The sequence below is a fragment of the Pollicipes pollicipes genome, unplaced genomic scaffold, assembly GCF_011947565.3.
Source record: "Pollicipes pollicipes isolate AB1234 unplaced genomic scaffold, Ppol_2.1 Scaffold_3087;HRSCAF=3621_pilon_pilon_pilon, whole genome shotgun sequence".
Taxonomy (NCBI): Eukaryota; Metazoa; Arthropoda; class Thecostraca; order Pollicipedomorpha; family Pollicipedidae; genus Pollicipes; species Pollicipes pollicipes.
In genome coordinates, this window is record NW_023596225.1 from 10,787,341 (window position 1) to 10,804,646 (window position 17,306).

Consider the following 17,306-nt stretch of genomic DNA (forward strand, 5'->3'; position numbering starts at 1 on the left):
GGCCGTCTGCTGTACGTTGCCGGCCCATCACGCGCTGGCGTCCGCCACCGACCGGCCGGCGGCAGCGGAGGTCGCGACGGAGGACAAGGGACTGGGCGCGGAGACCAGCTCGCCTCACGGCCGGACGAATAGGGGACCACACCTGGAGGTGTTACCCTCTCAGGCCTGGACGGAGGTCAAAGAGCTGCACGTGGATGCCACCTCGTCAGCATCCTTGAAGTGGACGGAGAACAGGCAAGGGCACCTGGAAACAACGTCAAATGATGACAGGACGCAGATCGAGGGACCGCGCCTGGTTTCAGAATCATCAAATATCCATGTGGGGAACAGAAGCCCGCGCGTGCTGGCTGCCTCGGCACGGGGACCGCCAGATGGCCCAGAATTGCACCAAGAGACCGGCTCAACCACGAGCAGGATGGAGGAAAACAAACCACAGCTGGACGCCAATTCAACAAAAGACGGGAGTGGATTCCACGAACAGGACTTGGATGGTAACATCCCAGCACTCGATGACTCGACGCAAGCCACAGAATCGTACAGAGAGACAATGATGCCACCACCTACAACCGAGGGCTGGACGAAGAGCCCAATACCTTACCGAAAGACTGTCACGCCTAAGTGGTGGACTGCAGCTCAGAACGCACAGGTGAAAGCCACCTCGCTCGAGACGTTGCCAGAAGACGAAGAACGCTACCTGGAGGCTACCTCACCAGAAAACCAGACAGAGGACGATGAGTCATCTCCGCAGGCCTCCTCGCCTGCATCAGACGCCTGGCTGGGGGAGGACGTGGATGCTAGGGTACTGCGACGGTCCGTGGTGGAGGAGCTGAACGGAGCACTGCAGCTTGCCGGGTCGCTGAACGACCTGCTGACGGACTCTGAGGAGGAGTATCTACGCTCCTTGACCACGGGAAAAGAGCTCGGGCGAACCGACTCGCCGGCCGAAGAGCCGGCAGCCGCCGACTCGCGCAGTGACCCGGAGCGCGGCATCGTCACCAAGTTCCTGCAGCTGGTGGAGTCGCAGCAGCGGCTGGGTGAGAACTGCACCGCCGGCACTGAGTTCCAGCTGGAGGGCGTGGTGGACCGGTACGGCCAGGAGCGCTTCCGCTACCAGGCCGAGCTCACTGTCAAGATGGCCAACCTGCTGACCAGGCTATGGAAGTACTCGCCCGACGTGATGAACAGTGAGAACTTGCTACACGCGCTTGTCCTGTCTCTAATAGAGGCCGACGGGGACATTTTCGCAGCCGGCAACTGCTATGACCAGGCGCAGTACAAGGACTACCACCTGTACTGTCCCTTTGCGTACCGACTGCCCGAGGGGACCATTCTGTCCAAGGACTTGGCTGCGGAGTACGACTACATGTCCAACACGTCCGAATGGTTCTACATCGCCAGAAGCAACGCTGAGCGGTCGATCCAGAACGACGCGTCGCCCGGCTGGACTGGTGAGTACAGCCGATTTTAGGACTGATTCCGTTCCTGCACAAGGGGAGGAACTAAGACAGGACTCTCTGAAAACACGCGGTCTGAGCGATCCAGATAGTCATCGACACCATCGGATCAGCGGTCTGAGCGATCTAGATAGTCATCCACACTATCGGTTTAGCGGTCTGAGCGATCGAGATAGTCATCGACACATCGGATCAGCGGTCTGAACGATCGAGATAGTCATCGACACATCGGTTCAGCGGTCTGAGCGATCGAGATAGTCATCGACACATCGGTTCAGCGGTCTGAGCGATCGAGATAGTCATCGACACATCGGTTCAGCGGTCTGAGCGATCGAGATAGTCATCGACACCATCGGTTCAGCGGTCTGAGCGATCCAGATAGTCATCGACACCATCGGTTTAGCGCACAAAATCCACACCTGTCGATTCCATACTGCCAATGTTGGGGATAAACCTACATAGTGGATTGTGCACTGCTCTTTTCTCGTCCAAGCTGTTTCCAACAGGTAGGACTCGAAACGTGAAGCCACCGCCACGGATTTTCGTGCGTTAGATTGCCGTACCGCGCCGGCCTTGTTTATTGGTTTTTGTGGAGGACAAACCACTGGCAACTGTTGCGATCTTCACCTGATTATGCACACAAGTGCGAGTTTGCAATGCAGTCGGGGAGTGTTGAGAGTATTTGTCTCCTGCATGGGTCAGAGATCCGTCTCCTGCATGGGTCAGAGATCCGTCTCCTGCATGGGCCAGAGATCCGTCTCCTGCATGGGTCAGAGATCCGTCTCCTGCATGGGTCAGAGATCCGTCCTCTGCGCAGTCAGGGCTCGGTGGCAGGTTTGGCGCTCGTGGAACCAGCCCAGAGTCACAAACATCCTTCCAGATTGGCCGCCGTCTGTTTACTTGGAGCTCAGAGTTCGGCCAGGACGGGTGATATCAGGGTGGGGACGCCAGCTGTAACCTAAACAGGTCCCGGACAGCAAATGTTTGGTTCTCCATCCCGGAGGTCCTCAGGAGCAGTCATGGCCCAAATGCAAGCAAATCGTCAAAAAAAGAGGTGTTTTGCATTGCTATCTCCACTTGCATACCTTTGCTTTTCTCCATCGCCATTCATTGCATCGTGATTGTTTAACCTTGCACGCGAATGAATAGCTAATAATGCGTATATAAGTCGACCGAGACTGCATTATTTTCACATCTGTTTGTTTGGATTTTGATACATTCCGTGTCTTGCCTGAGACTCGTAAAGCTGAACTATCAGAGGTCTGTACTGGGGATGTCCCAAGTCCTTTACTGTTGATTAAAACCAGACTAGATATTGGCCTGACGTCACGATTTAATCTGAGGCGCGTGCCGGTCAAGTCCAGTGCCCCCCCCCCCCTTGGAAATCTGAACTCAATATGATCAAGTGATTTCGATTGGAAGTCCGTTAAACAGATCCGAGCGGGACACGTGTGAGAAACGCATGTGTGGGAGAGAAAGCTACTCTGTGTAAAACTTTATAACCTGGCAGGACTTGAAAATGATTTCAAAAGACCAGTTCTCTCTCTCTCTCTCTCTCTCTCTCTCTCTCTCTCTCTCTCTCTCTCTCTCTCTCTCTCTCTCTCTCTCTCTCTCTCTCTCTCTCTCTCTCTCTCTCTCTCTCCACGGACGCAGAGACCTAGTAGCCGAATATTTGTCCTAAAAAAACGCTAATGTAGATGATGAAGGAATCGTTCTGGTTGGTATTTTACTGAATAAAGCTACGGTTTATTTATTGCGTAGGTCATGCTTGAAGTATGGCGTGATTTACCGTGTCGCGGAAGACTTTTTTGAATCGGCGAACGGTCGGGCCGCCATCACCTATGCGTGTGATTTGTCGCTTCCATGTTTCAGATGTAGACTATCCGCGACAATATTATCTAAAAGGCACCGTCACATGACCTTGCTTACGAAGTTGCCTGCGTAGAGCAGCGCGTAAGCCGCCACCTCCTTTCGATGCTTGGTGATGCCTAATGCATTGTGCATGGCCTGGATGCAATTATTTCCATCGCGCTCAACATCTAGAGGCAGTTGTGCTCCGCATCAATAAGGATGTGATCGTCCTCATTCACCGGTTACAGACGACTGGCGTTCCGTGTCGTCTCCCGTGCCGTCCGGCTAGGTCACCAGGTCAACATCGAACCACCGCCCAACGAGGCGGCAAGCGCTCCTTATCCCACCTACTACACTCTCCCCTCCCAGTTATGCCCCTTTCCCCCTTTCCACTCCCGACTTCTTGCTTTGAACCGTCCACTCGCCCTATCCGCCCAGAGGCCGTCGTTCTCTAACACCGCGCCAGGGCGCCGCTTGCGAATCGACCTGCTTTGCTACTTCTCCCACTCCCGACCTCTTGCTTTGAACCGTCCACTCGCCATATCCGCCCAGAGGCCGTCGTTCTCTAACACGGCGCCAGGGCGCCGCTTGTGAATCGATCTGCTTTGCTGCTTCTCGTTGGCTGTCTTCAAGTGACTGGTTTTCATCCTCGACTAGAGTAGTTAGGATCAAAATGACGCCTTCTTGTAGGCAGCCAATGCCTGTCCACTTGGATGGTTGGTTGATTTGCCTTCTGCTGCCAAAGCTGATGCTTGCCGTGCTGTGGGTGTTCCTGCCCCTTCTTCGGTCTGGATCAGCAGCGGCTCTTCCTTAGTCTTCCCAAGCCGTTCTACAGACTTCAGTTGATCCTAATGGCGGATATGTCGCTGCCGAAAGTTATCTTGTTTGTAGATTCAATGCGTGTTACTTTGCCTGCAGCTGATGGCAAAGAAAGGCGCCTTCCACAGTGTCTGGAGCTTTCCTGGCATTCCCGGCCTTTTCGGTGCCTTCATAAATACCCTATATACCTCTTTGGCATTGGGTATCATTTCCACCCTGCTGGTTTCAAAAAATCTTTCTCCTTCTTCCTGTCCATGTCCAAGTCTATGCCTGTAAACGACATCTACAAGCGCCCGAGCTACGGTTTTAGTTGTCTTATCAGGCATTGCTGCTAGCTCAACGTTTTTGGTCAGCAGTCCAGGGCGACAAGAACGTCATGATTTCCCCTTTCTGTTCGTATCCGGCCATACGGTCTCACCAGATCCACAGCAGAATGCTACCACGGAGTTGTTGGCTAATAAGTTATCTCTATCGGTGCTTTCAACCAACGCTGAGGCTCGTTGGAGCCGGTACAAACCAAAAAGCTGCGGTCATAGTTCCATAATATATGTCGATCCATCCTTGCTCACATGTACACCGCTTGCAGCCCCAAAGCACGGGTCCTGTTCGCACCGAAATAACCGGACCTGTCGCACCTGAGGTGGGGTTCCAGAGTGATTAGCCGTTGCGGACTCAATGGATATCTCGTGTTTCTTTTCCTTTCAAGACGGAGACCACGCCGGCGATCGATCTTGGGCTCCAAGCCCTGCTGTTGCCACCGCCTGCAGGCGTTCTCCTACATCCGGCCAACCGGCGCTCTTAATGCAAGCCTTGCAACGGCCTGTCCTCCCGCCGAGCGACCTCTAGCTCCTCGACGCTAAGCTCCTCCGCAGTGTGAGACGTGACGTCGGGAGTGGCGGCAATCATCGGAGCTCGAGTCGCATGAACATGCACCCGGGATAGTGCGTTGGCGAGACAGTTTCCAGCTCCCCGTCGGTACTGTGTGATGAACTGAAGCCCCTCCAGCTCCTCGATCTATATGGCATAACATCCCCTGGAATCATTGGTATTTCATAGTTATTGGAGACCGCCATGATCTGTAAACCGCTAGAACTGTTTAGCTGGCAGAAAGGCACGAAACTTTCGAAGAACGAAAATAGACGCAAAAATCTCCTCGTCCCGGGTGTGCCAATTTTTCTTGCCATCCGAAAACATTTTCCAAGCTCAGTGAAAGGTCTGTCGGCTCCATCAGCATCTCGTCGCGAAGACACGCACCCCAGACCTGTGTCCGATACGGCTGCGCTAACCTCGAGGCCCTACTGCATGTCCGAAAAGTGCAAAATTATTGCCTTGCAGAGAGCCTGCCTAAGACTCGGGAGTCAGTCCGAAAGCTGGCACAAGGTGTCCCAAGAACTTGATCCGGCAACGAAAGGGCCCACCTTCGAGCTTGTCACTGCCAACCCTGCTTACCGAAGCCGATGCAAGCCAGATTGCAGCAGGGATGAGTGTTCTGACAGCGTTTCCACTCACGGTGACGGCATCTAAGTAAGCTGTCACACCTCTGCCCAGCAGACCGCGTAACACCTCCGACATCTAAGTAAGCGCACACATCTCCCAGCAGACCCGCAGTCGTAGTTCGTAAACACCTCCGAATCTAAGTAAGCTGTACACCTCTGCCCAGCAGAGACCGCGCGTAACACCTCCGAATCTAAGTAAGACTGTCACACCCTCTTGCCCAGCAGACCGCCGTAACACCCCCGACAATCTAGTAAGCTGTCACACCTCTGCCCAGAAGACCGCGTAAACACTCCGAATCTAAGTAAGCTGTCACACCTCTGCCCAGCAGACCGCGTAACACCTCCGACATCTAAGTAAGCTGTCACACCTCTGCCCAGCAGACCGCGTAACACCTCCGACATCTAAGTAAGCTGTCACACCTCTGCCCAGCAGACCGCGTAACACCTCCGACATCTAAGTAAGCTGTCACACCTCTGCCCGGCAGACCGCCCGTCCGTAACACCCTTCGAACCATCTAAGTAAGCTGTCACACCGTCTGCCCAGCAGACCGCGTCGTAAAGCACCTCCGACATCTAAGTTTAAGCTTGTCACACCTTCTGCTCCAGCTAGACCGCTGTTAACACCTTCCGACATCTAAGTAAGCTGTCACACCTCTGCCCAGCAGACCGCGTAACACCCCCGACATCGCGCGTGAGAAACAAAACCAGAGCCGCCCTTTGCAGCCAACGGCATGACGAAGAATTCCTATCGTTCATCGTCTGTAGTAACGCGTTTTTTTCGGTCACTGGTAGCCTTAGGGACTTGCCAGTGCGCAAAGTTCCGATCCGAGGTCGTGAAAATCTGTGAGCCCACTAAACTGTCCAAACACTCTTAAGCCGTCGCGAGGTACGCGACTTCATCCAAAGTGTTGAGACTGAATTTCCTAAAATATATTGCGAAGCGATAGGACCCAGCAGACTTTTTGGCCATCAAGATTGGGGCAGACCGTGGCGAGCTGGACGGCTGGACGATTCCACGAGTCTCCATTTCATCGATGTCTCCTGACCTCGGGTCTCAAGTGATACGGAGTCCATCGCGCTCGCGCTGCCACTGCAGAGCGATGTCCCGTGCTGATGGTAAATTGGGCCAGATGCGCACAACCCAGCTCATCGTCGCTGTTCGCGAAAACACCCCGAGAGGTGTCGACAACATCCTTGTAGCTAATCGATCCAGCTCGCCTCGTTCGGTCCTCAACAGATCAGCCTGTACCGGACTATCACTGTGAAGGCGTTTGAACCGAATTAACATATAGCTTCACGGGCTCGGTGACAGCATTCTTTACCAGCATCGGTATCCTATTGCCGACGTTGGAACGTGCAAAACAAGGGGAGGAAGCAACCCCATACCGCTCCGCCTTGGAAATATCATGGTCAAGCATCACGTCACGTGCATTCGCACCGAAATCCACTACTCTGACATTTAACACGCGCTCCGAAAAAGGGTTCAAAATATAATGGGAAGCTCGTCGCACGGCTACCGGCTGTGCTGGCGTTCCACCTGTCTGGCCTCCAACTGGACACAAAGGTCACCAGCATGCAGCATGCCTTGCGAAATCGGCGCTGATGTTGGTAAATTTTCCCAGAACAACGGTTCCTGCTATCACTGGAGCAGATACGCTTTCTTCCACGAGTATACCAACCTGACTGAGCGCAACTGGCCCAATCAGGATGTCCGCCGAAATCTAACGCACACATCACAGTTCCATGCCGTTCGCTCCGGTAGGATGTTTTTCCGTAGGCACTTGTGACAGAGTGTGCATCCCTGCCAAAGCCCATACAACACACGTAACAACAGCACTGGTGTTCCTCTAGTCACGCGCAGTACAGCTTGCCAATACGCTTCCTCACATGCAACGAGCGAGCCACCGGCTGGTCAACTGCCTGACTGATGGAGCGGGGACCTTTGAAGCGCGCTGATCTGACCTCTGTTACCACCCGCCCCTAGGCAGTGACCCGCTTCAGTTGCAACTCATCGGACAGTCATACTGGGTGTGTCCAAAAACATGACACCTCCAGCAGACTATCGGTATCGGCCTATCAGCCTCGACCCCCCCCCCCCCTTAACAGAGCACAAACACAACCCCACTGCTTATGTCCTGGTGAGCCACAGGTCCACCACGCCAGCTGTCTCCTTTCCCTGGGCAAATGCCGACCGACCAGTGGCGCGCGGCTTCACTCCCCCTCAACGTGCTCTCGTGGTGCGCGGGCCCAATAGCGGACCTGTGCTACCCCACACTGCGACGTCAAAGCGCCCCGGGCGGGTCCGGCCGCAGCTCCACGAGAGCAGGAAGGTAGTCCGCCGGACCGAATACGTTAACCACACTCGACACTCGACGACCTCGCCCGGCAGCTGAGCGAGCTCACCGTCCTCATCTGCCACGTTTTCTCTCGCGTTTTGAACGCGGGCAGATTGCAATGCTGAAGATGAAACGGCTTCGTCGACACGTTAGCATGGCCCAGTAGTTCGTCACCAGCTATGTCTGTAAAAAGGTGGATCTGAGATGCTACCGCGGGGCTGATGCCGTCCAAAAAACGGCTCCTAGGCATGGTAGCTGCTGCCGGAAAGGCAGGAGCCGAGCCCGGAAATGTACCAAGAAACAGCGACCGTAAACTGATAAGGAACATACCGTATGTGTCGCCAGAATGCCTACGGCACTTCTCGAGATTGTCTTGATATCATCTCAGAGAATTGCCGAACTCCCGTTGAAGTGCTGCCTTCAAGCTTTGCACGTCAGCGCCTTACCCACTACTTGTATGTCATTGCGCACAGAGAGGTGATATGCGTCCCCACGGCACAGAAAATCGCCAAGGTCTTCGCCCATTCCATCTCATTCCCTGAAGCGCTTGCCACTAGTGTGGTTGTCCCCACTCGCCGGTTACAGTCCGCTGGCGTTCCGTGTGCTCCTCCGTGCCGCCCCGCCAGGTCGCACGGTCAAGGTCGGGTCACCGTGCAGAGGCGCACCCAGCGAGGCGGTGAGCGTTCACCATCGCACATGCCGCTGGGTGGTGTGTGCTCATTGACACGGGATTTTCTGATCGTTGCTTTAACTGATTAAGCAGCTTCGTCGAGCCGCACGACTGCGCTGATTACCAAAGTTGTCAGCTTGTTAACTTTACATAGCCCTGATGTCACTCAGTGTGCACATGTCTTTTGCCGAGACTTCAAGCATTCTGGCTTCGGCGCGGAAAGTTCCGGAGCGTGGTTCCGTGCCAGGTATTCCCAGAGTCAACGGCCACTGCCGAAGTTTGAGGGCAACATCGATGTGGTCAAGGTGTAAGCGAATGCTTACCCCAAAGATGTCGTCAACGCTCCCAGGGACCTGGAACGCCAAAGAATGCGGTACATCGCATTTTGAAGGAATACATCAACCTACATGCATCAAAACACACCTTAGACGGCCCTGAGCAAGGATGGCAAGGCGACGAGAATCAAAATGTGTCACTGGTTCGCTGATGCGGTGAATCAGAAGGGCAAACAGGGTCAAATAGGGTACGTTGGCATTGGTCATATGGAACGGCCAATGAAAGGGCCACCTTGTTCACCGATGTCCCTATGGTACGCTTTTTCCGGGGCCCCCCGGAGGACCAGGTTTACCGGAGGCTAACTAAATATGCTGGACATGTACGCACTTTGGAGGCGGACGTAGCGGCCATCTCCACAGCAACCTGCCAACCTTTGGTTGAGACGTTCTTCAATAGGATTGAGACAGAGCTGCCGCACCGTGGGGCACAGGCTGAAGAAAATAAAAACCGTGTTTGGGCTGTATCCCTAATAAGTACTGTCATTTGTGCGCTGTTGTATTGAAGGTAGCGAATTAATGCCCATGCAAAGCTCACACGTTCTCTAGCTACAATTAAGGTTCTTACATTCATGTGTCGCGAATACAAGCCGATTTGTGCCACTTTAAAAGTGTGTCCTTACTTTAACGACATCCTGCATATTTGATCGGCCTATTAGGCATGTTGGGTGCGTGGTTATTTGCAGGACAGGGGTCAAGTTACTTTTTTAGGAGTCGTCCGGGTTCCATGATATCACATTCACGATGCAACTCTGTTCAAACAGCCGTGTGCCGAGCGCTTGCACGTCTTTTTCAGGAAGGCCTCCGTGACCCTGTCGGGTATCGGCACCCCAAATGCCGTCCCGCGACGAATGCAGCGTACAAGAAACTGTGCATGCATCTTCTAATTGCTTAACTTAACCCCATCGCCATTCGGCTGCAACCATTTAGCGCACCGCAGGGCTTGCAACTCCAGTAATGTTAGGAACTTGCAGCACCTGCCAAGAGAAAAGACAACATAATCAAAGGTGGGGATCAGCCTTGTGGAGTGCTTCCTCTTCAGATAAGAAGCTCCTGTCAGACAGAGGCAGACGGTCGGCGGGTCCAATCTTTGCAGCGTGCTACCGAGTGTCCAATTTTTGTCACGACCCGTTGGCTTCACTTGATCTCCCACCAAAACAGAAACAAAAAAGAGAAACACTCCTGGCTGGCGCTGTGGGAGATATGTGGAGCAGTGCGATACGACACGGAGGACTATGAGACTTGTTAACAGCTTGATTAACACTTAGCAACAAGCATTTACATGCGGCTTGCCCTCTTCAATGCCTACTTTTGTTTCTAGAGCTTGTACCGTGACTTCATTTTAGACTGAATACGGCCTTACAGCCTTATGCGTATTTTTATGATTAAAATATGCGTACGGTTACCGACAACGTAGGAATCAAATCCAGCTACGAGCCGCGTAGCCATTTTGCGATATGCGGAGCTGTTCATGCGCTTTTTAAAGGAACGAATCGGGTACGTTGCAAAATGTCTGGCGTAAAGGGAAGTTCGGTAACTACCTGGGCAATACGTCATCTGCCTGGGTCGTTAAGGCAGCGTGTAAAAGCCTGCCCTCTATCACCTTTGGCATGGAGGTAAACCTACTCCTGTGTTAGCCCTTGTAGCTGTCACGTGTTTCCGTCCCAAATTTCGTTTTTCTTTCGTGGCAACAACGCAGTCTCCTTCCCCTTTGAGCCGCTACAAATATTCCCCAGCATGAGTTTTGCTTTTGCACAAACCCTAGACACAGTTGTTTGTTAGATCAAACGCTTCGGTTTGAAGACTGCGTTATTGAGGGCTGTCACGATTGAGGAATATGGCCGTCATGGTTGGGGACTGTCTAGGGGACCATTCACTCATGAGGACACTAACGATTATGTTCGCCGTAAACCATGTGCATCCTTGGGAGATAGGCCATTGAAACGCCCAATGATGCTTCCTGACGTGGCAATGACATAAATAAAAACTGTGCGTGCAAATGCGCTTAGAGCATGCAAATTGACTGTGCATGTGCAAAAGAGTGCACGCAATACAAATCATGCTAGCAAGACGAGTGGTCATTGGGACCATTGTGGAAGCATTGTTAAATAATGTTGCGTGCCCAATGCCTCGTTAATGTCTAGCTTGCATTGCAATATTTCACGTGAAGCGAACCAAGACCAATGCTCCCGAGATGCGCCCGGCCTCAAATGCATTAGTGCGGCACAAATGACCGATCCGGCTCAGTCGTGTTGTCTTTGCTGTTGGGGGTCGACGACGTGCTCAGCTGCTCAAGCTTTAAAGCGTCGCACGCCACGCATCCGGGCAGGAACGGCGCCGGGTGTCGTGACATATGACACCTTTATATTCTTGGTTTCTGAGTTTAAAGTGACCATTCGGCGAAGGTTATATATAAACTGTCATAACCTGAACGCGGAGAAAACCAAGCGAGCTTGACACGACCCGAGCAGAGAAAAGAACAGGGATTCACAAAGATCCATTGGCCATCTACAGGTGGCGGCGAGAGTTGGTTCAGATGCAAAAATGATCAGCCACCACAAGCCCTGAAACAGGAGACTCTTTTCCGAGTCTTTCTTTCCTCATCCTCTTTCCCGCATCAGTGCTTTCATCTGCAGATTGCATACAGGTGCAAATTTCTGAGTCCGTGTTTTTCTTTGTGCTCGGCTTTCGCTGCTGATGCTTCGCCGTCTTTATGTCCAAGTTAGCCATCACTCGGAGGAAGGCTTGAGGGATGCTTTCTTCCCAAATACATCAAAATGTCGTACAGGCATGAGGCCTGCCGCCAGTAGAATGTTCGGTTTTATAACATTGCTCAGGCCAACGGCTCTCCAGCAGGATGCGAGGGAGGGCATTTGATAAAAGCGAGGACTGTTTACGGTTAGCTCAATCCTAATAATCGTATTGACTATCACCTTACTGTGACGCAGCATCACTCGTTCTGTGGGAGGTCACCAAAACAAATTTCGAAATGGAAATATGTGCGGCGGTGCATTGCCATGGTTCAACTCAGCAAGCGTCATCCGAATCAGTCAGAAATGCAAGTGGTACAAATAGCGATCAGAATAGGGCATGCCACCTATTTGGATGGATAAATCGAGACTCCGAACATGACTGATTGCATCTAGAGCGTATCGGGGCAGCCCCAGTCGGTAGCAGTGCAGCGATGTGGCGAAATAATCCCACTAGTGCGGTCGGCTCATGCTATTTAGATGACTTCATTTGTTGGGCGTTGGTTAGGTAAACTCATGGGTATTTAGTAGAACAGGTAACGGCCTGGGTCGGGCGCATATTTTAAGAAAATGGCGGGCATGGACACGGGTATTAGTCAGATTTCTACGAAATTTCAGGCTCCAAAACTACTGCACAATGGTGCTGCTTGCGATTATCTCAGCCATTTCCAATACTTTTTCAATAATCAAGGTAACAGTAAGTTTGGGTGCAAGGTTGCCTACAACTCTACCAAAAATTTAGAACTTCAAGAAACAATGCAAACGAACGAGTAACAAATTGGAACAGCAGATCAGTAGATGGTAGTGGGCTTGCATTAACGCAGCCTCTTGTGAAGCGACTGGATTGGTAAAGAAAATCTTACTCGTGAGTGCCCCTTATGCTCTGGTAGGTGCATCTTGTTGAGCCATCCACGCTCCGCGTAGCGACAAAGCCCTGTCACGGCTGCAGGCTGGTGGCAGGGCAGGCTGTCATGGCTGCAGGCTGGTGGCAGGGCAGGCTGTCACGGCTGTAGGCTGGTGACAGGGCAGGCGAGTCGTTCCAGATAGCTGTTGGTAGGCGAGAATTGAGCGATGGACAGGAGGTGGGCTGGTTCGCACAGCTGTCGGACTTACCTTCTCGAGCAGAAGAGCCGCAGCACTTCAACGATGATGCTGTGGGTGAGTGTCTATCTGAGAGACAGGCGACTGAGTGTCCATCTGAGAGGCAGGCGACCCGGACATGGACAGACCATCTGAGAGGCAGACGAATCGAACGTGGACAGACCGTTTGAGGGACAAGCGACTCGGACGTAAACAGACCATCCGAGAGACAGGCGACTCGGACGTGGACAGAAAAGGCGCTGAAGTACGATGACAACGCCGTGCCCTTGTTGATTGCTATGTGCGTAGACCGTACCTTTGTTGACTTAGCATAACTTTTTCCAAAAGGTGAGGTTTCTCGATCACATTTATTTTCTTTAAAACACCTAATTGTTGCTTATGGTGAGCAAAGTAGCCTTGTACGTTAGTAACACCATAGCTATTAGCACTGCAGAGAACGTGGGTTGAGTACGAGGACATGAGTTTCTAGCTACCTAGCGCACAAAAACCATTTTGGCTCCGATAATACCGCACACTAGCAAGCATGGACCATAGAACCGAAAGAGAAGTGCGTGCCGCCAAGGGTTACTATCCCGTTTGTACTTGTAAGGAAACATTTATCGACACTTGTACAACGTGTTTATGCATCATGATGTGCGACCGGACCAAAACGTATCATACTTATGGGTGTGTGTAACGTAGAGCTGTGCCGATAGTTTAAAGCATTTGCAGGACTGATGCTGCGGCATAGACTGATGTCCTGACCCGGTGCACCAGATCACACTCATGTGCTGGACTTATGCACCATATCACACTCATGTGCTGGACCTATGCACCAGATCACACTCATGCGCCGGATCAATGCACCAGATCACACCCATGTGCTTGACATATGCACCAGATCACACTCATGTGCTGGACCAATGCACTAAATCACACTCATGTGCTGGACCTATGCACCAGATCACACTCATGTGCTGGGCCTATGCACCAGATCACACTCATGCGCTGGACTGATGCACCATATTACAACCATGTGCTTGACATATGCACCAGATCACACTCATGTGCTGGACCAATGCACTAAATCACACTCATGTGCTGGACCTATGCACCAGATCACACTCATGTGCTGGGCCTATGCACCAGATCACACTCATGCGCTGGACTGATGCACCATATCACACTCATGTGCTGGACCAATGCACCAGATCACAATGATGTGCTGGACCAATGCACCAGATTACATTCATGTGCTGGACCAATGCACCAGATAATACTCATGTGCTTGACCGCTCTGACGTCCAAATGTAAAAGGCTGTATGCTCATTTTTGGCCATTTTGCGTTTTTTTACGTCCTCTGATTCGTCTTCCCATGCTGCGTTCGGATATTTAAACCAATAGCTGAAATTTTCACAAACTTTTAGGCAAAAGAAAGGGCTAAAAGTTTGTGAAAATTCCAACTGATTGGTTGAGTAACCGAAACATTATGCACCATATCACACTCATGTGATATGACCAATGGACATTGGTCCATTCTTTACCAAACGGGCACCTGCGTGGTTCATATCTTGTTTTGGAACTAAAACCGTGTTCCTGGCGGACTATCCAGGGAGCCTTTCCGGACAGGTGGGGCCGTCCCCCCCCCCATGAAATCTTCGGGAAAACGATTTTAGTAGAAGGGAACAGAAGTTTGCATCCCTGTAAAATTTAAGCTATTTTGGTCCGACACAGGTGTCCTGTTTTTTCAGATGATTTCAGCGCAACTAATATAGATCGACAGACATTGGCTTCGATATATATATATATATATATATATATATATATATATATATATATATACATGTTATGGCGACAGTTCAACTTTCAGGAAGTTTATCAGCGGCTTAACACGCGCCCGGGTGGCCGGTTGGATACCATGTGCTCAGGTGGTGGGGGTCAATCTGACCCCCGAGATCTCAGGACCTAAGGGAGCTAGAGACACCAAATGCACGTGTGTCAGCCTGTACGTAAACTCATTTATAGCAAAGTTTAACGCTCCTAAATCATGCAATTCGGGTCAAATATGGCCAAACAAGGTCAAACTCCAGGCTGGTCTCCAAAATACCCCGAGAACCTAAATAGCTCTTACAAGCTAAATTTCACATCCCCATTTGGGTCAGTGACCTTATTTGACCTTTCAGAGGTTATGGTGACCAAAATCCTACAAGACTGGTTTTTGTTTTGCATTTGAATAAGCGACAAAGACAATGCCAGGCAGTATGTTCCTGGAAATAAAATGTTGACCTAGTTCATTTTAGGCCAGTGACCTATTCTGACCCTTACGAAATCCATAGCAGATGTATAGTGCGGCTCATGTTATCAATAAATGTGAAATGGGCATCAGAAACTACCCCACATAGCAAGCCTAAGGGTAATAAAGCAGATTGGTTTGGACCTTGGTTTGACCTTCATACCTGACCCTAGCTCAATGGAATTCGTTTTTGTTAGCTGCTATGCTGCACAAGAAGGCCTCTCAAAGATATATGGATTCATCCAACACTCCATTGTTCTATCAGATTGAACAATTTTTTTTTAATTGACTTCGCTGAATGCATGACCTGACTTTGAGTTGTCGTAGATCAACGACCTTACAATGTGCATTTAAATGTTTGGCGCCGAACGACCTGCTATTCAACTGTCGACAGCTACGCAAGATTTGGCGCGGCTACGCCGAGCCGTTCGGAAGCCATACCGGAAAATCCTTGGGGGTTCAAATTGACCCCCACCCGAGCGTGTCTTAACGGTGTTGTTTCACATTTGTACGTAGTTTTGCACTAAGATAGCCATTTTGAAGATGATTCAGTACACTTGACAGCTCTGCTCTTTTTAAGCTTCAAACCACCTGGCTTCTGAGCATGACGCCCGTGAACTTGTGCAGCTATTCCCGTACAGATTATCCCAAGGTCACCTAGGGATGAATAACGTCATAAAAGTGTTATGCGAACGCTGCCACCACCATTGGCCACGTAATGCCTAAGGCTCTGAACAAATGCGATAATCAAATTATGCGTGTATGACCTACGTCATCACGAGTTTTGGCATTAACGGACTTCAGTTGTTCATCAGCCAATGTAATGCGTCAAGTGCAGGTTTTGCACACGGCTAACGTATTATGCTGCATGAACAAGGTGTGTAGTTGTGCGAATTATGACGTAAATATTGCTTGAAATCGATTAACTTAAGAAATGCGCCAAAATCGAGCGTGTGAATTCAATAGAGCAATATAACATCACGGACTAATGTGGGAGAAGATCACGAGAAAGGGATAAGATAGGAGCGCATGATAACATTTGTCTCTGCAAATACGCTCCAGCAACACATCACCACCTCTCGGTATTTTGAAGTAATACAAGTGAGTCAGCCCGTTCGCTACGGTGGCGATTCTGACGCAGACAGTCTGACATCGACATGACAGCATCAGTACCTTCCGTGACGCAATCGAACGATGACGTTTTTTAAGATTGAAGACGAACTTTTCAAAGCGACGGATTTCTGGGATCAGTGCTGACACCAAGCCGTATTGACTTACATATTTGCTAAACAGTTGCACCGCATCAACAAGAACGGTATTTTTCACTTCAAAGCAAACCAGTAGCTATATGTGGGCTTACTTTTTTATCTGGTACTTGCCCAAAAACCTTTAACTGTGGGCCATGTCTTTCCGACGGAATGTTTCAAAGTTGAAAAGATTGAACCGAGCATCACATATAATAGAATAGACTCACTTATAACTATTGCTGTGCGTTTATCTGAAAAATCCTGTTTAGACAACACAGTTTTTCTGCTTAGTGAATGTGCTCTTCAATGCGTCATTGTTTGATTACGTCATCGTATCATGCACAAAATTAATTGAGAGCCAGTTGATGGCCATTAAATCTGCAAATCATTCTCGCAAATGGCAGATAGGAACGACTGACCATACTATTTTTCTTGACCTTGATCGCCGCATGGCCACTGAAGTTGCAGGATTTTAATGACGCTACTATAGCGTCATGGATGCCTGAGTGACCTTGAAAAAATAACCCCCGAAAACGTGCACATGTTTGCGGACGTGTGGCCCTAGAAACTAGAGGGGCTTAGGTCAAAGAACGGCAGGACTGTGAACTGCACCGAATGATCGCCAACCTGACTATTTCAGCTAAAAACCCCATACAGATGTGGAACTTTCCCTTTAACTAAATCTCGATGTGTAATGCGATTCAATCATGCTTACTTGAATGCAACATTTTCATAACTAAGAACTAAGCTGCTTCATCGAACGGAAAACACGAACTTGCCGACCTGGCATTGCACAGAGGAATGGCCGTCACTGTCTCTCTCCACACGCCATTCAGCGTGGGCTCAGTGGCGCGTTACTGCTCTTCAGCGGACGCCGTCTCCAATTAGGGAGGGCACCTCCAAGAACCGGACTTGGCTTTTCTTCGCCAGTCTGCGGGCGTCGAAGGTGGCTGGAGCCCAGCAGCGGCTTCGGCCGGC

General features: G+C 50.8%; 1 protein-coding gene across 1 annotated transcript in view; it reads left to right on the top strand.

Moving 5' to 3' along the window:
- Positions 1 to 98: 98 nt before the first annotated feature.
- Positions 99 to 17,306, top strand: part of LOC119089366 (uncharacterized) — a 116,961-nt gene continuing 99,753 nt past the window's right edge. Inside the window, exon 1 of the mRNA XM_037212036.1 lies at positions 99 to 1,448. Within this exon, the coding sequence (XP_037067931.1) occupies positions 416 to 1,448 (1,033 nt within the window). The 5' untranslated portion in view covers positions 99 to 415. The remainder of the gene's footprint in view (positions 1,449 to 17,306) is intronic.